Source organism: Dermacentor albipictus, chromosome 2, assembly GCF_038994185.2.
Source record: "Dermacentor albipictus isolate Rhodes 1998 colony chromosome 2, USDA_Dalb.pri_finalv2, whole genome shotgun sequence".
Taxonomy (NCBI): domain Eukaryota; kingdom Metazoa; phylum Arthropoda; class Arachnida; order Ixodida; family Ixodidae; genus Dermacentor; species Dermacentor albipictus.
In genome coordinates this window covers 94167004-94187719 of record NC_091822.1, presented here as the reverse complement: position 1 = coordinate 94187719, position 20716 = coordinate 94167004, and the positions used below count along the sequence as shown (strand labels likewise).

Here is a 20716-nt window from a genome sequence, read left to right as displayed (position 1 = left end):
ATGTCATTAAATCGCGTTTGTTCCCTCACCCAATCTGCTCTTTTCTTATCCCTTAACGTTACACCTATCATTCTTCTTTCCATAGCTCGTTGCGTCATCCTCAATTTGAGTAGAACCCTTTTCGTAAGCCTCCAGGTTTCTGCCCCGTAGGTGAGCACTGGTAAGACACAGCTATTATACACTTTTCTCTTGAGGGATAATGGCAACCTGCTGTTTATGATCTGAGAATGCCTGCCAAACGCACCCCAGCCCATTCTTATTCTTCTGATTATTTCCGTCTCATGATCCGGATCCGCAGTCACTACCTGCCCTAAGGTGTACTATACATGCCGATAAAACCAGTTGTTAGTCAGCGCTTGTGTGTTCGTGTCTCCCTTCTTGTGGTCGTCTGTTTGCGCTGTTACTCCTATGTTCCAAGATGAATCAACTCGCCCAAAAAGAAGTATGGATGATGGGTCACCTGCCGGCGCGAGGAGCCTTGATTCGCGCTTTGCCGGGTGTTTGTGTCCGCTATGTCTGGCATCGGTCAATGATAAGCGGCTGTAGCCAGCAGACAGAAGAGATCACATTTGCACGACGGAGGCCTGACGACGACTTTACATTGAATATGGCACACGCATTTCACAGAAATCAATCGGCAAGCAAGAACCCAGCAGCAGCCAGTATCAGCAGCGGAGTGGTAATCAATGAAATGGGAAATAAATGTTGACCTTTACGAGCGTTCTCCGCGATGTTCGGAAATTCCGCTTGTAATCTTTGGTTGCTTTTACGTTGCGCTGCTCTGCTATCATATGCTATTGCGTTTCTTATCGAGGACATGGTATAATCCTTCAGTGGCTCCCGGGCCATCGTGGCATGGTTGGTAACCACCTTGTCGATGACGCTGCCCGACGCACTCAGGCTACAGCCCTGGCACTCCTATCTTTAACAAGAGTAGACGCGACAAAAGAGCTCCGCCATCTCGCATCTCGCGCCTACCATCACTTTGGAACTCTAGAATATTCCGCAGAGCTCTAACCGTCGGTTATACTGCCTGGACGCCTTACTAAAGCTACAATTGCGAACGAACCTTTCACGACTTGAAGCATTACCGCTGTATCGGGTTTGGCTAAGAGCAGCCTTCACTAACAGAATTCAGAATTTTCAGAATTAGAATCAGTTTTTATTCATGACAAAATGAGGATAATTACAACATATGTATATACAGAAGGAGGTCCCGTAGTTAGAAACTGAAATGGGACCTCCTAAACGCATACAACTATCGCATTGCTCTGGCTGACTCTACCACGTGCGCTAAATTCAGGGGTGAAGGGACCATTAATCATATCTTATGTCACTGTTCTTGCTTCGATAAACGACCGAGACTCTTCAGTGTGTCTTCAATTGACTGGACGATCGGCCAATTACAGACGCAAATATCTGCGGAGCCTGGCCTCACTGTTCATCAGAGCAGAAAGCCACTCGAACTTTCCTCAGTAACTGAAGATGACAGACTTGAGTGCCCTACTTTAGATACGTTGCACCTCGCTTAGGTCATGTGACAGTGCAATCAAGACTAGTGTCTTCTCTCTTTCTTTCGCTCCTCCATCACGTGTAGGGTAGCAAACTGGTCAATGTATCGTTGTCCTCCCTCTCTTTCCTTCTTCCCTTCTCTCCCTCTACTCTCATTTGGAGCATTAGTATTAGGATACAGCTAGAGGAACGTTTGCGGAGCCAGTTTTAGTGACCTCTGCGACACAGAACAATTACCCTAATAATGCTTCCGCTTTACCGTGATTGATTTATTTCCCCTTCGATAAATTACAAATTATCAAATTCTAAGAGCACAACGACAAATTTACGATGTTAATGTTACTATTCTAACTGAAAATTTCACTTACTTATTCTTTATTTCAACCATTCAATTTACTTTAGGTATTCGTAACAAATTATTCTTACTGTACTTGTTTATGTAAGGAGAGTACCTTAAAACATAAACAGCCGGTTTCTTTTGCCTGTTCGAGCACTTTCTTTGCTTTTTTTTATTATATTACCACCTGGTTCTTAGCCTGTCCCCCACAGTGGATTTGAGCCAATAAACAAGGTATCATCATCATCAAAGCCATCGTCATTTTAACTGTCACGAGCTGCGAGAGTGGCCACGCGGAACGCGGCTTTTTGAAGAAGCAGAAGAAGAAAGCCTAGGTTGCGTAGCACCGTTCGTTGTCCTGCTGCAGTAACCAAAGCCTGTCTCTGAGCGTCCTGTTCACAAAGCACGCCACCAATTCCGCATGGCGACCGGCCAAGGGTCTGCGATGGAGTCATTGGGCGATTCGTGGAGCGACGTCGTGGATGGCGCTGAGAACGCGGAGCCGGACGCACCCCCGCTCGCCGTCGACTCCAACCATCGATCCCAGCAGCGAGCACGTCGCCGCGGTTTTCGTACGTCTGCCCAAGGCAACAAGCCGCACGGTACGTCCGCGATCCTGTAATTTGCAATAGACTTGGTTCGTGCGACTTTTGCACCTGACTGACTAACATCTTATGTGAAGCTCACATTAGCTACCTCCGCGAGTCTTTCTCATTGCGGGCGGCAGTTGAAGTTCCTTCAGCGCCACAGCCACTTGTGATGTGAACAGCTCAACAGCCGTGACGTAATTCATTCGGTCTCCTCGTATATATCAGATGTCGCGACTGGCTTGGAGCTGGCCTTCTGCGCCAAATGGTATTCGGCTGGGTTCACTTGTCCTATATAAACCGCACGCGCCTGAGGTTCACGTCATTTAGTTTTTGACTCAAAAGACCATCAACCGCTGAAGAACTGGAAGCCAGTAAGGGTCCTTGAGCTACTGCTTGACCTTGAAACGCCATCCAAAGGCCAGAGGAACATCTTCATTTAAAAACAAGGCGAGAATTTCCACGTGTTCACTATGCCACTCGGAAATACGAAGTATTGTCAAGGTGTTCACATTAGGTTTGTGACATTAATTAAACGTTTGGATGCTGTGTAGTAAGGGTTCAAACCGTTGTCACTGCCTAAAACGCACCGGTCGGAAGAAGCAACCAGACTGACATGTAGACGAGTGAACACATCAAGGGCAACGTTTAAAGATTGAAATCTCATATCTGTTGTCCACGAGAAAGGTTCGCACTGACTGAGCTTCCCACATTGCTTTATCTTTCCACGTGTTCACACATTGCGTTGGGCTTCTTCACTTTTCCTCCTGCGCCACCAGTGGTAGAGAACGTTACAACAGACAAGGGCGACACAACACAGTGCCGTGTTCTGAGGCTTTCGTCTAGTGACCCGTCACCTAACGGTGGTATCACACCTATTATACCTGCGTTCGCTGCTCAAACCACGCCAGACGTCTTGAAATTGATGTTACTTTAGGTCGTTTTTACTTCATCATTCAATTTTCTCCCACAGGGACCTTAGCAATGGGTTCAATTGAATCTTCTGCATTTTTTCTACCATCCACCGTAGCTCTTGTATGGCGAGCGGATACGTCGCTGGATGAATTCCTTGGCACGGTGATAGCATCCAGAAAGTTTTTCCAAGGCACGCGAAATATGAGAAATGCCGCGCGATTAGTTTCAAACGCGTCTAGCTTTCCTTTGTAGCTACGGGCTGCTGTAAAGTGAACGCCAATTATTTTCTTGGAAAACCTACCGTATGCCCTAATAAATCCCACGGAATAGTCAGAAAAGGAATCATTACAGGCAATCGGCACAAGAGAAACAAGCTTCGGCCCTCTTTGCCCCCTTCGAAGAGGGCCCTATTTAAGCCCTCTTCGCGCTCAGTGCATGCCATGAATTCGCTTTTCCAACTCGCTTACTGAAAACCATCTTGCGGTTTAGAGCAATATACACGGTACACTGACCTGTAGATGAGAAAACTGGGTCAGACGTCAGTGGGCTTTAAGAGAAGAACGCTTCAGGCAGTCAGCTAAATGACTGAATGTATAAGAGTATAGCAACGTTTGCATAAAATTTCACAACGCGCAGCCTCTGAGTGTCGCACACTGCTCGTGTTCTTGCCCGCACCCAGGTACCGGCCACCGGAGGCCCCTTCACGCCATGCACTACTTCTCGTTCGCAAGGTTCGCAGGCAGACACAGCGAAGCGTGAGTGAAAGCCTGTGCAATTGAGCTCTTCTCCTGGCAGCTGTACGCACATTAAGCGCGCCTGGTGCATGCCACTTAGCTGTCGACGTTCTCACGCCGCCACTTTGTCGCATCTCTGACAACCACGCAGCAAGCTAACTCCATGCAGAATCCTTATGCGGACAACCATCGCCATGTATCAGTGGCATTGTGATCTGCTACTGCGCTTAAGTCGTGCGTTCGGTGCCCAGCCACGGGGTGTCCAATCTGGCCAGGGTAGAATACAAAAAATGCTCAAGAGCTCACATTTAGGTGAGCGCTAACCTTTTAAGCGCCGTTGACGTGTCTTACTCACCTGCCATTTCTTTTGGTATGACGTGCCAAGCACGATTCTCTAACGCACTCCTTTGGCCGATCTTTCTAAGTTCGAGTAATGAGCCGGGTTCGCCCTATCTGCTTTGACGATCTGACGAGTTTCCTCTTTCACCGCCAAGTCGTCTACGGCCTGCTTTCGTACAGCAATGGTTTTAACATGGCGACGGCCAGCCAAGCGTTGCTGCCCCCTCAATCGTGCAGGTTCTTAAGAATTAAGCAGGCCTTACTCATCTAACGGCACGATGCTTTCTGGACTTTACTCTGTTCACAGCAGGCAAAGAATGTACAAGAAAGCGGAGCCTGGCCTGGTGTAAAGGTCAAGACAACAGTGGCAATAAAGACCGCAAAGTGACGCGCTTCCCGTGTAATGAGTGTGGTGTGGGACTTTGCCTTGTACCGCGTTGTGAGATCTATCATACCGAAGAAATGTTCTAATTCTCCGCAGCTACTCTTCGAGAACTTCCACTTTTTGAATTTGCAAGTGTTCTTTAAAGAATGTGTGCTCTAAAATGCACCTATAGCACCATGCAATTGCTACTGAGCTGAACCCCTATCATCTATGACACTTCTAGTCAACGTAGTACGTGGTTCTTCTTATTACGAATTTTCAGATACAATTTGTGAGCTGACTCCCACCATATTTAAAACCCGCGAAATATCTGCTATCTCATGAGCTATTTAACCAAGCGTCATTTTCTTGGTGCTTCTTTTTTATTTTTACCGGCACTCAAAAGGTTAAAGAACCCCCTAGTGGTAAAAATTGCAAAGGACCCACCTCTCCGACGTACCATATAGCCCGTGCATGTCTCATGGACGTTAAACCACATTATATGCTTGCAGAATATACCCACTTTATGCATGCTTTGCCTGAACTTTCTGCACGCTACCGCTCATCGTGACGGCAAAGTGGTGTCAAAAATGCAGAAAAAAGTCAAATTTGCATTGACGAAAAAGGAGGCCTGTGTGGTTTATAACAGCTTTGTTCCAGGCTGAAAAATTAAGGTAAATAACTGCTTCCTCTGTTGCTATATAGGTGGCGTTATTATAATTTTAGCATCAAATTCAGGCAACACTGTTGCATGCAGCCGTAGTGTGTGTATCGCGACACACACGCGCACTTAGCGCAAGGCAGAGGCTGTGACAATAATGCCTTCTCGGTGTAGTATGCGTGAGATAACCATAGTTTAGCGTCAAAAAATAGTCTATAGTCGGATACAATTCTAGAAAAAAGGGGGCGTTTACTCCTCCGAGGTGGAGGCACACGAGCACCCACCAATGGGCACCCATTCTGGACTAACGTCATCAGCCAGACGGCCGGTGAGCCTGCCGACGGAGAAGATGGCCGGTCGCGCTTCAAGCTGGCCGAGGTCGCGTCAGCTGTGTGCTTCAGCCCCTCGTTAGGGTGAATTCCAGAAATATTTGTGATGGTCTGTCATGCCGGAAACATTATTACGAGCTTACGATGCGGCATTTGTGCCACGTGCGTTTATTCTGAGCCGTGATCCGGCGAAGAAATATTGCAGCGAGCATCACTGACGCTGCGCTATATGCTTTGCCGGAAAACAGGATCCCGCGGTGACCGTTACGAACACACATCCTGTGTGTTTGTTTTATGTTGTTTTATTTCGCTCCCGAGTGACGTTACGACGAGAAAAGTTTTTCAAAGACGCTTACTGTTAGCGGCGGGTGTATCCGTGTACTGGGTCGCTGCATTCTTGGTCGGACAGGGTGAAGTGATGGAGCAGAGCCATTCTCAGGAGAAATCAGAAAAAATGTGCGCGTATGAAACCTACGACTGTCTCAACAGAAAATATTTGCAGAAGAAGCCTTCAACGCAAAGATTTGTCGCCGTCAACTTAGCGTGAACGATCATTGTCAGCAGTGATATAGCAGAGCGTCTAGCGACGGTGCACGAGCGTTGTATAGCACCGTCGATTGATTGCTGTCCACCAGTGCTCACTGCACGCGCAAGCTGTCGAATGCGTGCTGTGAATTTGTGAAAAACAAAACAAAAAAATATAAATTTTATGCTATTTAAAACCAAGGGTATATATTTGAAACGATGAATGAAGCATTTTTGTACCTTCCTGCGTGGACCGTATTCTCGCCCCAGGTTTATAATGGTTGCGATAAATGCATTGTTTTATATAAGTACTTTTTCAATAGCAACTGATTTATTTTAAGCTTGGAAAACGACTAGTAGATACGCCGTGTACATGTAAACAAGCGCAAAAGCCATGTAGGGCTGCTCTATCTACTTTTGTCACTTGCAATGAAGATAAAGAGGAGACGATGGGCAGCGTTGTAGAAGGCACGGGGTTATTTTTCTGTCGCTATCCGGCATGTGCTGTAGCACATGAGAGCTCTACTAAATCAGTCGTCAAAATACAGGTCTTTATTTATACCGATAATTACGCGTTTCCGGAGCACCAGTTTTCGAGTGGGACTATTTTAGTCGCGGAGGCAATCGGCTGTCGCGCTTCGGTCATCTGGGCGGGGCCTCCCCTTTTTTTTAAAGTTGTATCCGACTGTAGTTGCCTTGCACACCGGATTATTTTTATAATGCGAGAGCGTGAAATTCCCAGATCCATTTAAAATTTTGGATAAACGAATGTAGGGTCTAAAGTTTTCACACCATGTGGCACAGTATCTTAGTGGCTTTAGCGTTGGGCTGCTGAACTTCGATAAATGTGAAATGCTAAAATGCCGGTGTGCTTAGCTTACGTCCATTTTAAAGAACCCTAGATGGCATAACTATTCTGCAGTGCCCTACAAGGCTGTGGCTATAATCATATCGTGCTTTCGGCACGTAAAGCCCCCGAAAAGAAAGGTTAGCACACAGGAAAATAAACGTTCCATTGGTTCAAACATTAATGTGACCCCCAGAGTATAGGTCGTCAAATGAGAAGAGACTCGCAGAGCTCTGGAGATAACGCCTTTTTCCATCAACACGTTGCCAGGAGCGGCATTCGTCAGTTTGTGCTAATCGTACATTAATTTCATCTATAGTAGCCAGATGACGCTTCCTAAATAATCAATTTAGTGCCACTAATTACAAAACTGAAGCCATTAAATGTAAACTGCAGCCCATCAATCGCAGTGCACAGCAGGCACGCACCAAAAGCATGTGCATAAGTGTGTGACGTAGTAGCTGGACACATATCGCTTTACACAGCAACTAAGTATTTGTCCATAGAAAGGACGCCTCATGTGTTCATATTTCCGTGCCGCAGCAGAGTTACCAGGCTTCGGCTGATCATGAAGCTGCTCAGTGGCTTTTGAACTTTGCTCTTAGGCACAAGCAACACGAGCTCAGGGTCGTACGTATGAAGGTTGTGACGTTAAGGAGCGCCATCATGGTGCACGAAAATACGCATGCATGGCTCATCACTTCGAGTGCTTCAACTTTGTGGAAACCTTCCGCAGTGTTTTTTTAATGTTGTAGTGCCTACTTTGATAACAGAGCAAATAAGCATTTGTCCATAGAAAGGACGCCTCATGTGTTCATATTTCCGTGCCGCAGCAGAGTTACCAGGCTTCGGCTGATCATGAAGCTGCTCAGTGGCTTTCGAACTTTGTTCTTAGGCACAAGCAACACGAGCTCAGGGTCGTACGTGTGAAGGTTGTGACGTTAAGGAGCGCCGTCGTGGTGTACGAAAATACAGATGCATGGCTCATCATTTCGAGTGCTTCAACTTTGTGGAAAAATTCAGCAGTGTTTTTTAATGTTGTAGTGCCTACTTTGAATACTATGTACCTACTGAATGAATTTCAGCATTGGGGATAGCTTTACGATTTCCACGAAAGCACAGGCATCGAGCAATAAACAGATTTCATTCCACGATTGAAGCACTAGTATAACTTGCAAATTATGGGTAAGATTGAGTAAAAAAAAGTATTTTTAGACATTTAATGAAAAAGCGAGTGCTAATATTAAGCCGCCTGGAGAAATATATGTTTCTATGGCACAGTCTTTCGGCATTTTCACGCTTCCCACTTGGAGCAAGTAGGGGTGGCGTATAATGTGTACCCGCGCATTTATCAGCGCACATAACCATTCAAATATTTTAGGATAATGCTACAGTATTATATAAGAGGTGATGGGAATTGTTTTAGGAAACGCATGCTGCAGGTGTTTTTATGCATATTACAACCAGAAAATTATCCAGCACAATAGTAACACAACCCAAATCATCACAGCAGTACATTGGCCCATATAATAATAGGGAACGAACGACAAACACGCCCATTGGCAAACATACAAAGGGAATTTTTGAACAGACCTCCTTCCGTATGTTATTTTTCGGTCTCGTTGAGTTCAACGTTAAACCCTAATGCCATGAAATACAACGAGATTCTGCGCAAACTTACACCTGAGTAATAAAAAAGGGCTTTCTTTATGTGCAATGCATCAGTCGTCCATACAGTTGCTGGTAGGTTCGTGGCATCGACACCTGGTGGACACGATGTGGTGAAAATTGTCTTTATCAAGGCGGTGACCGTTCAAAAAGCCGCTGTATTCCTTGAGCATATTTGACAAGCGATCGCTTTTATCTTTGAGCTCACAAGTTTCGCCGAGCGTTCTACCATAGCGCTTGCGCTACATTATCGCTGCCCCCCCCCCCTTCGCATTCCAGCTTTCTACCTACGCCCCAGATGACGCCTGTGTGGATTGCCTTAGCTAGAATCAGTATGCTGGAACGTGGCAAACAGCCGAAATGGTAGCGATGCGCTGGATTTTTCTTGTCCGCTGCCGATATCCCGCGGCGTTGGAAAGGTGGCCACATAAAGATGGAAACATACGCTGCACAATGGGACGCGAAGTTCTCGGCAGCGACGTGCTAAGGTCATTGGCTTTAAGCGACTCGAAAATACATATTTATCAGATATTTTGCCTGCACGTTAGGTTATAACTATGCCGACTTTGACGCTATATGTGTGGATATAATAAGTTATGAGCTTACATGAAATGGTGCGGCGTAATATTGAAAAAGGCTTTAAATATCTCAAGTAGTTTTCAATCCTAAATTGAAATCTATCAGAAGAATTGCGGTGAAGGGCTCTGGACCAAATTTTAATTTTATCATCTGTTATGTAACACTCCATTCTCGGTACAAGAGCTATTCTGCGTACTACTTAGGTCAGAGTAGGGCAGCGGCAGCCCATACTGGGCCACTTTGACCTCTTGCTTATCAGCACAATGCTATAGCCTCTTCAGGCATAAATAAACTTATTTTCTCTCTCTCAGAACTCCAATGTGACTGAGTCACCGCGGCGGGTCTCAGGCGTACCATAAAGCAGCTGCGTGGTTGTCAGATTGTAGATCAGGAAGTTCGGTGGTTGCCACACTATATGGCTTCCATGCTGTCCGCAGCAGCCGGAGAGGATCCATCAGCTCTGCGGCACAGCTACAACACGAAGGCAGCGGGGCCATGGAAGCACCACTGCTGAGCGCCTTATTCCTCCTCACCAGCTTGCTCTTCCTGGTGTCGCTGCTCAGCCTCTACTATTCCATGGCCTTCAGTCACAGTGAGTTTGATAATTCTTCGTCACGCATAACCTCGCTCTCTGAAGGTAGGACGTTGCCATCGAACCACTTTAGGAAATAGTATAGAGAGCACCAGAAACACAAAGAGACGGAGCTGAAACCCCACAGCACTTTCGTTCTGAATAAAGTGGTTTTAAACAACCTTACTTTCGACCTAGTGTATCTACTTCTCTATTTTGCTGAAGTAGACGAAGCCCAGCCGCGCGGAAATTCTTCATTTGAATGAGAGCGCTGAGGAGTTCCTCTCCGCCCATTCGTGTTTCTGTTGCTCTCAGTTTCGGCAATGCAGTACCGCAAATCCCGAGCATTCACTCTTGTTAATTTAGAACTGTCAGTGGACCTTAACTTTCCTCAGTTAATTCTCTGGTCACGGGGTGAAGACAACGTGGCCGCTAGCATGTTCTGTGATGTACAGGCTGTGTATCTGTCTTCTTAGTGTAATACATTCAGGAAGCTGATGATATAAACGAAAAAAAGTTTATCGTATGTAATAAAAGCGGGCCTTGTCTACTCTGCTGCATATATACCTGTATATTCTGTGGTTCGTACTGTATTGTCAATACATGGTCGTGATGCGTATTAACGTATTCAATGCTGCTTTAAAGGTTCCTGAACCGCAGTTTCTTTTTGTATACGCGAGGGTATATGAGTGCTATAAAAACCAGTCAATTTGCATCGCTTGAAATTTCGACTCTATGTTTAGATACACCACTGCATAGCTGTGCGACCTAGAGTTGTATCTGTGTCATCCCAGCTGACGAGAGGTGCGGTAAAATTATAGTCTGAACCAGACACCCAGGACATAAGTATTATTTGCTTTTTTAAAATGCCTAATTCAATAACACCCAATTATTTTCTGTCTAGGGTGCGCATCATCGAATATTTAAAGCTTCTGAACCACAATAAATTGAATGATGCCGAGTTCCACATTTTTAACCACTGAAGCTTCATAGTGTTTTCGAGATTTATTGCTTCGAGGTGCATAGTTGGCACAAATTTATGTCCCACTGTCTGCAAAGTTATTGCCACATGTTGTAAAGCATGTTGACGTTGGACTACATCTAAAGTATCCTGTCTGCCTTTGCCTTCATACAAATGCTTCTGAGCGAACTGTGGCGCAGCAATGTGGACATCGCTGAGAGAAATAGAAATTAGAACCCGTCAGCACGTATTCTCCTATCGAAGCTCTTCAACCGCATGCGATTTCACTTTTGACTCGGCGTAAGCACTCGTTCTCTTATTTATCTCAAATAGCTTGAGACAGGCCTCACGTATTTTTGTCTGTATGGGTAGCTCTTTGCAATATTAGGTTTATTCACCACAACCTTTTCGGAAAAAAAATTGACTAGTGGAAGTTTTGTACCCCGCCGTATTTTTTTTTTGTCGTACTTGCACCACCCTACCTTCTTTTCTGAAACATATCTATAACTGTTAACCTTTACTACCATTTTCACGCTCTAAGAAAAAAAAAGTTGCACTTATCGACTTCCTCTTTCTGAGGCTTCTTCTCGTTCAGCCTTATTTTGCAGTGTTCAGACTTCTGCCCCTACATTACTTTGATTCTTGTTGGACAGTGAGCGAGTCTGCATCACCACGGAGTACAGGGATTTTCACGAATTAAGGCAAATATGCTGCAACTCCCCCCAGAATGACTTGCCAGAGATCGGCTTGTTCTTGGAATTTAAGAAGTTCTTAGCTGACGCAGTCAAAACACACCATGTCATCCTTGACAAACACGCTTCGAATCTCTTGAGTTAATAGACACATGGTGGTTCCGCTGTGCACTTCATGTCTAAACATTCTTTATGTCCGGTTCCCTTTCCCATACAAAGTCGCTGGAAAAAAGAAGGTAGGACATATATTCAGTTGCTCCCATGACCTAAAAGAACGTGAATAACGGTGTTCGCCTGAACTTACAATGGGTACATTCATGTGCTATTGCTGTACTAGGTACACTGTAAGAAATGATGCAGTAAATGACGAGTAATATCTAACAATACGATGGTCTGTACACAGCAGTCGATCGAATCGCGGCATTACCACGAGGAATTTCTTTTACCTGTGTGTGTGATACTCGTGACCCTCACTCCTTTCTTGTCCACGGCAGTAGAAACATCGTGTCGGAATGACACCGAGGGCTTGTCAGAAATTCATGATCGTTGAAGTGATGGCTTTTTTATAGTGCAGTACGAGCGATATTCTGCTTAGGGAGCAGCTGAAAAACAACTCGCGGTATTTCAACAAACATTTATTCTTAACAGGTACCCCCTGAATCTTAAGGGGGCAAACTTGTGGAACAATATCGGGAATCTAGGGCGCATACAATAGGTACCGTTGCCGCTACTATTCTGGGCTAGTGTGCTGCAGTGCCGTAAAAAACGCCCAAGATTACAACGCTTAAGAGTAATTACTCATACAGCTCTAGAAAGGCTTCTGGCAGGACGTGAAGATGGTGGCTGTGGCAGTAATTTACTGTAATATTTACGGGAATTTTGTGGCATGTTTTTCAGTTCGACGTTGGTTGAAACTGACTGAAGAGTACGACGATTGTCGAACGAAGTTCTGCTGCGTTTTTGGTGAGTATATTGATATGAAATACAGTCGTGCAGCCTTCGCTTGGAAACATGCATCTTGTTCTTGAAAACATACATTCATTGCCCATGGTGTGCATGAACATTGAAAATCTTGCTTTGCCTTTATCCTTTCTACTGCTTGAGTGTAAGAATGGTCACGTGCGTAGAGTATAACATAAACAAACTTCAGTACAGATAAAAATGCTAGAAACGTTTCATATAGTTTTGTTCTACCGCAAGCCAAAATGCTGCACCGCACAGATTTTCAGGAACAAAGAACGAAAGGAACACATTAGGTCCGCTATTTCGGTCATTCACGAGGTTATTGCATGCAGAGCTATAGTGGCTATAGTGCATACTGACCCTCGTAAATGCTTAGTCAGCAGCAAAGCAATCTATGCTATTTTGTTATTTTGTGTTACTCATACAATATAGCGTAATATGTGGTTGTCGGCTTTCAGAAGGAAACCTTTCCCAAAAAATTTATATGCGATGGCTGACTGAACTGTAGTATATTGCAGTCTCAAGAATATGTTTCTTGTGTTGAAAACGCGCCAGATAGTTTTTAACATACGATTAGTTGTAACGTTATCAACTGTACCTTTGTTCTCAGCACACTCAGGCTCTTTAATGAGCCACGAGAAATTTTTGTTATAGTCCACGTTCAGAATTGCATGTACGGACACCATACCTAGTCTAAACTTGACTTGCCTCCACAGCCGCCTGTGGTGGCCCCATCCAAGTGGTCTGCGCTGCTTGTCTCCCATGACAAAATGAAACTAACGGAAGTGCCAGCAGCAGAGAAGTTGTGGGTTGGTGGCGCGCTCAGCAGACAGTTCTCGAGGCGAATACTGTCTAGCAGTTGACGTTTCGAGTTGACGAACGGCTTAAAGGGACACTAAAGGTTACCAGAAAGTCAAGTTAAAGTGATAAAGCAATGCTCTAGAACGTCTAAGCGTCAATATTATCGCGAACAGAGTTTAGTAACCGAGAAATTGAGGTAAATGCATGACATGATTTGAGACCCCCCAGCGACATCCCGGTACTAGCCCGATGACGAAAGCACTCCTCATAATTTATGTCGCTAGTACTCAAAAACTCGTATTAAAAATATCATTTCATTAGATGATAAGACGGAAGAAAATGCTACTTGCCTACTTCTATTCATTTCTAAGCAAAAATAACATTTTCACGTTACCCTTGAGTAGTACGGGTGATCGAAAGGTTTCGTTTTCGCTAGACTCTGCGCGCGCTTTGAAGTTTCAGTTGTTTCTTTATCGCGTCGTGCTGCGGTGGTCATGCTAGCTCGCGAAACTTGCATTTGGAACAAGCAGCGAGAATGCCACGTCTATGTGATGTCGTGGGATGAGCGAACGGTCCGCGGAACTTGGCCAAGGGCAGTTGAAGCGGCGAATCCAACGTTACTTATCACTGTGTGCCGACGAGTGAACCTCTCCGTTCGAAATGGTCAAGTGCCGTACCTCTGCCACAGCGCGCTGGCAAAGAGCCGAAAAATCACATAGTGTGCTCGCTGCACTTTCGTCCAGAGGATTACGAGTTCAACGCCGACTTAGTGAAGTCGCGTGGAGTGGCTTTCAAAGCAGGACGCCGGCGTAGCAGTACGCAACGACACCGGCAGCGCGAGCCCTCAGCAGCAAGTCACGCTAATCAGTGCTTAAATCGCGAGCCAACGACCCCAGCATCGCGAGCCAATGTGTCGTTGTCAGGGTCGTCCATTGCAACGAACGTCGAAGTTGGCGTCATAAAATAAAGAACAAGATTATCGTTGCGCGCTTTCCCTTCCGCTAGCCACCATAGTTCCGCTTTCGCGCTGCTGTCGGCTCTGTCTTGGCTCTCTTTCTGGCGGCGCGTTTTCGTTTTGCGCAGAAAAGCGGTAGCGCCGTCTGCGGGAGCAGTTTTACACACCGACGACGCAACGTCACTATGAGACCATGACGTCAATACTTCTCGATCGGGGGGCGGGTGATTTGAACTGCGCTAGAGCTACGCGGACGCTTGAGAACGCATTTTCTCTTAAAATAAGTCTCTTCTTCGCACGAAACAAGCGTTTCGAGGTTTCTGGGATGGAATTTCAACAGTCCACGTTGACTTAATATTAACCTTTAGTGTCCCTTTACTACATAAGACGGTTTGGAATATATTTTTTTCAAAGCATACCGCAAAATAACAAGCAGTTGAAGTGTTATGTAACAAATAAGACCGTGAGATAAAATCTCCCGTAAGGCTTTAATGCTCTGTAACGCTGTAAATGTAAGTTGAAGCAGTAGTATGTGGTAGCTCATGTCTGTTCTTGTACTTCTGGCGCTACTTTATGTCCCCGTTTGAGAGACCGACTACTTCCTTGGCTGTAGCGATACAGACAAATAGTACATATTTAGAATTGTAACTGAAAGTTTCGCACGTCAAGGTGGTGCTCAAAGATTAAAAACAAAATTATGCAAATGGCAGCCACCACTCCAGATGAACAAGCTACATTCATGGAACTCTTCTCATTCTCACATGGTGCAGGCACCCGTGTGAAAAGCGTGCGCAACGAATCCACCAATCTCTGCGAGGATATCTACACGCCCATGTGTTCCACCGTGGATCTTACTTGCCCCGTGAGTATATCGAAATTCTCTAATTTACACCACGTAGTTTGTTCAGCGTGGTTTTGTAGCTGCTAAGCATAGAGAGCGAGAGACAAAGAAATATCATGTTGAAATGATTAAACTAACTAAATTTAGTCGACATCCCGGCCCTGTGGAAGTGTAGGGCTAGCGAAGCTGTTGAAAACCACCACTGCGATTGGTGAGAAGGCATATGCAATGCTTTAGGGTAATGGTAGCAAAAGTAATTGAGAGTAATGATAGTAAGGGGAGTAGTCGTAAATTTTACAGGATGCCGCCGCTGGTTGTATTGCCGTTTCTTTTTGTTTTGCCGCACCTCACATTCACGCTGGTCTTCGGGAGTCCCAGTTGTGCGTTGCCTACCCATAGCGCGGTGTTCCATCAACAACGAAATCATTTGCTAAGCTGGTTCATTTATGAGATGCTGGTGACGTCACTCCCCGCGTCGGAAGCTGCCGTCGCCGAGGCAGGTTGCGCAAGAGTAATCTTTGCCGGGAAAGGTATGGCTATGCCTATGTTACGTGCTTCGCATTGTTATCAGGAGCGCCTTGTCATCAATATCTGGTTACGAAGCTTGTTTTGTGTTTGTTCTTTATTGAAACGAATGCTTTGTTGTATGTTATTCACGTGATACTAAACAATGTATTCACTTTTCGCTTCAGCCGCTCAAAGTTCTTTTTAATCGCTTCATTCATTCAAATAACTTTATTCAGTGCCCTACGATTTGGAGGGGTGGGCATGGACCCCGCCTAGGTTTCGGCCAAGGGTTGTTGACCCTTGGCAGCTTCCTCGGCTCGCTGGACGGCCCTGAGTTGGTGCTGCAGGTCCGAGCTGAGCAACGTAGGCTCCCAGCGCGCGGAGGCTGTCACTGTTTGAGGCCGCATCACCGTTATCCTGTGTTACAGTCGTACATTCACATAGGATATGCTCCAGCGTGGCTCTAGAGTTGCAATGTCTGGACTTGTCCGTTGGGTATAAATCTGATTGTATTAGGTGCATAATAGCTGGACTCGGATAGGATCTGGTGTGTTAATGCCGTCATTCTACAGCTGGTTTTTGCTTAATAATCGCTTGGCCTATATATATATATATTGCCTGAGCACGCACCAGAACATATCCAAGTTGCGACACCACGTACCCGAGCACACGAGGGTTGGACCCTCCCGCGTGTAGCCGTGCGCGGCTTAGCCGTGTCCGGGGAAAAGGGGATCCTGGGGGTTGAGCCAATGCCGGGTGTTTGGACCTTTACGGCCCCTCGGCGGCGGCAACACACCCCTTTGGCCTCGGCTTCACGTAGACGGCACCCCCGGACTGACCTACCCGGGGGAAATCGGCAGTCGCCTTTTCCTGTCCTCCTCTCCAATCTTCGTCTTTTCTCTCCCACTTTCCCATCTTTCCTGTCTTCTCTTCACTTCTTATTACTTCCGTATTTCCTGGCGGCAAGGGTTAACCTTGTGCATTATGCCCAGCCTCGGGTATAGGTATTTGGTTATAGTGGGGATGTACCGCTGGCGTGCGCAGAACTGGATACTTAACGTCCTGTGTCGTCCCCTGGTTGGGCTCCATGGTGGGTGGCGGCCACCCCTGCCGAATATTATTATTACTTATGGAATCAAATTTCCCTACACTCCCTGATCGCTCCTTCAAGAGGGGGCGCACCGAAGATTCCTTCAACTTCTTCACGAGTCACAAAGAAACATTCCCAAAATACCATGTCATTCACAGTCAACATGAAAGCAAGACAGTCCGAACAATATCTCCTTTTGTTGTGGCAAAATCATTGGCAAACGCCATCGGCCCAGGTTACAAAGTAACTAAAATGGGAAGCGGCGATCTTCTTCTTGAACTTCGTGACAAGACACAGTACAGCAAACTGTCAAAACTAATTGCTTTTGGAGACATTCCAGTTTCAGTAGGCCCACACAGATCTTTGAACACTGTCCGCGGTGTCGTCTCTGAAGATGACCTGCTCGATCTTAGTGAAAGTGAACTACTTGAGGGATGGCAAGATCAAAATGTAGTAAAGGTCCAGAGAATAACGATTAGGCGAGACGGCAAGGAAATCCCCACAAAACACATAATCTTAACTTTTGGAACTAGCAACTTACCAGACTCAATAGAAACAGGATACTGCAAACTCCGTGTAAGGCCATACATTCCTAACCCACGCCGATGCTTCAAGTGTCAGCGGTTCGGGCACGGTTCACAAAACTGCCGAGGGCGCACTACTTGTGCAAAATGTGCATCAAACGAGCACTCATCTGACACTTGCACTTCCACCACCCATTGTGCTAACTGTGACGGGGATCACCCAGCGTACTCCCGTTCTTGCCCATCCTGGAAAAAAGAAAAACAAATCATTGAAATCAAAATCAAACTGAACATTTCCTACCAAGAGGCGCGCAAGCGCTTCTCGATGAACCAATCTAGTCCGTCTTACACCGATGTGGCGCGCCGGGGGGCAGCGCTACATCATTCGGCGGCCGCCCAAGTCACACGGAGTGTGACGGCGGTCACGCCACCAGCCCCCCCGGCCGGAACAGCCAGCGCTGTTCAGGCCCCCTCAAAGGAGGAACAGCAGACCCTCGGGCCTGTTGAACCCAGGGCCACTGCGCGTGCAGATAGGCCCACCACCCCCGCGAACGTGCCCGCTGCGCAGGCACTATCCACCGCCTCAGACGAGGTGATGGACACGAACGCAAATCCGGCGTCTCAGACGCCCAAGGAACGGCGCAGCTCCCTCGAGCGCGTCCGGAAGCTAGAGAGATCTCGTTTCACGGGGCCTGGAAAGGTCCCGTGAGATAACCTAATCTATATTTCTTAGACACACAGCACAAAACACATACATTATGGATACACAAATAATACAATGGAATGTGAGGGGTTTACTCCACAACCTAGACGACATTAAGGAACTTTTACATAGGTACACCCCAAAGGTGCTGTGTGTCCAAGAAACACACCTTAAACCTTCACAAACAAACTTTCTCCGACAGTATGCCATTTTCCGGAAAGACCGCAACGAGGCCCTTGCCTCGTCGGGTGGTGTGGCAATAATAGTAGATAAGTGTGTTGCTTGCCGGCAGTTACCCCTTAAAACGCCCCTAGAGGCAGTTGCAGTCAGAGCAGTGCTTTTTAGTAAGCTGCTGACAATTGCATCATTATACATTCCTCCAAACTGTCAACTTTCCAAAACTGAATTTGAGAGCTTTATTGCGCAACTCCCGGAACCCTACATTGTCGTCGGAGACTTAAATGCTCATCATACCTTATGGGGTGACTCTCGGTGTGATGCCAGAGGACGTCTGATTGAAAACTTCCTCTTCAATACAGGGGCATGTTTGCTAAATAAGAAGGAGCCAACCTTTTACAGCGTTGCGCACAAGACATTTTCATCTATAGATTTATCCATTGTTTCAAGTACAGTCGTGCCGTACTTGGAGTGGAAAGTACATAAGGACCCATACGGGAGTGATCATTTCCCGATTGTATTAAAATTAAGGAAACGGGACGAGTGTTATCCACATGTACCCCAGTGGAAAGCTGACTCAGCGAACTGGCAGCGATACGGAGAGCTGACATATATAACCTGGGATGATATTCGTGCGCTTAGTATCGACGATGCAGTGTCATATTTAACAGCATTTATTGTCGACGTAGCGTCGATATGTATCCCGCAAACAAATGCATCGCCTAATAAACGACGTGTTCCCTGGTGGAATGATGAATGTAAGGAAGCACGAACGAAACAGAATAAGGCTTGGAATCAGCTCCGTGACTCTCCGACTATCGAAAACCTAATCAGCTTTAAGAAAATAAAATCAGAAGGCAGAAGAACGCGCCGCCGTGCCAAAAGGGATAGCTGGCAAAAATACATTTCCGAAATAAACTCTTATACAGACGAAATAAAAGCCTGGAACAGGGTAAACAAATTAAAAGGCCGTGAAACTCATCCTCTACCATTAGTAAACACACAAGCAGACACTATTGAGGACCAAGCTGATTGTCTAGGAGCACATTTCGAGCACATTTCCAGTACATCTCATTACACAGAAACATTCCTAAAATACCAGCGACTAGCAGAACAGCTGCACTTGGGTCGGGAAAGCACATCAAATGAACCATACAATCGTCCATTTAGTATGGCTGAGTTCCAGGCCTCAGTGAACTGTTGCAACAAGTCCGCTCCAGGAAGTGATAGAATATTGTATGAGATGATCAGACACTTACACCCTGAAACCAAAAATACACTACTGTCACTCTTCAATTCTATGTTCTCTGCCGGCTACATTCCTTCTGCCTGGAAGGAAGCAATCGTAATCCCCATTCTCAAAGAGGGCAAGGACCCTTCCTATAGGCCTATAGCTCTGACAAGTTTTCTATGCAAATTATTTGAGAAAATGATTAGCCGTCGCCTCATCCATTTTCTTGAAAGCAACAAGATACTCGATCCCTTTCAATGCGGTTTTAGGGAGGGTAGATCAACAACAGATCACCTTGTCCGCATCGAGACAAATATTCGAGATGCCTTTGTCCACAAACAATTTTTTCTATCAGTATTTTTAGACATGGAAAAGGCATACGACACAACCTGGCGCTTTGGAATCCTCCGTGACCTGTCTGAAATGGGAATTCGAGGCAACTTGCTGAACGTGATTCAGAATTACCTCTCCAATCGCACGTTCCGTGTTAGAGTTGGTAACGTTCTCTCTCGTCCATTTACGCAAGAGGCTGGTGTTCCGCAAGGTGGTGTGCTGAGCTGCACTCTTTTTATTGTCAAAATGAACTCGATCCAGACTGCCATACCAAATACTATGTTTTATTCTGTATATGTGGATGACATCCAGATAGGTTTCAAATCTTGTAACCTAAGTATCTGCGAGCGGCAAGTACAGCTTTGCATAAATAAATTATGTATGTGGGCGGACAAAAACGGTTTCAAGCTAAACCCACAAAAAAGTACATGCGTCCTGTTTTCTAACAAGAGAGGTATACTTGCGGACCCCGCAATAGATCTAAATGGAGAGCGGCTATCTGTGAGCCATGAACACAAATTTCTAGGAATCCTTTTAGACAGTAAGCTGACTTTTGTACCACACTTGAAGTATCTGAAATCAAAGTGCCTCAAGACTATGAATCTGCTGAAGCTCTTGTCACGCACATCTTGGGGAAGCGACAGGCGGTGCCTTTTAAAACTTTACAAAAGTCTAATATTAACACGGCTTGACTATGGAGCAATAGTTTATAATTCTGCTGCACCTAGCGCTTTGAAAATGCTAGATCCTATTCACCACTTAGGCATCCGCCTTGCTACAGGTGCCTTTAGGACTAGCCCTGTGCAAAGCCTCTACGTCGAATCAAACGAATGGTCATTGCACTACCAAAGGACATATTTAACTTTCTCCTACGCCCTGAAAGTTAGCTCAGATGTTAAACATCCTTGCCATTCCACTATCTGCGACTTGTCCACTGCTAGGCTGTTTCGTAACCGCCCGGCCACTAGGC

At 45.9% G+C, this 20716-nt stretch overlaps 1 protein-coding gene across 10 annotated transcripts in view; it reads left to right on the top strand.

Moving 5' to 3' along the window:
• The window catches only part of LOC135902695 (membrane metallo-endopeptidase-like 1), a 360170-nt gene that overhangs the window by 252881 nt on the left and 86573 nt on the right, over positions 1 to 20716 (top strand). For 6 of the 10 annotated variants that reach the window (XM_065432911.2, XM_065432909.2, XM_065432908.2 and 3 more), the window contains exons 2-6: positions 2217 to 2451; positions 4031 to 4106; positions 9835 to 9989; positions 12519 to 12584; positions 15111 to 15202. In XM_065432911.2, coding sequence (XP_065288983.1) covers positions 2271 to 2451; positions 4031 to 4106; positions 9835 to 9989; positions 12519 to 12584; positions 15111 to 15202 — 570 coding nt within the window. In that variant the 5' untranslated portion in view covers positions 2217 to 2270. Of the gene's footprint in view, positions 1 to 2216; positions 2452 to 4030; positions 4107 to 9165; positions 9307 to 9834; positions 9990 to 12518; positions 12585 to 15110; positions 15203 to 20716 lie in introns of those variants that run through there. The other 4 variants (XM_065432907.2, XM_065432905.2, XM_070533744.1 and 1 more) reach the window with 4 other exon arrangements.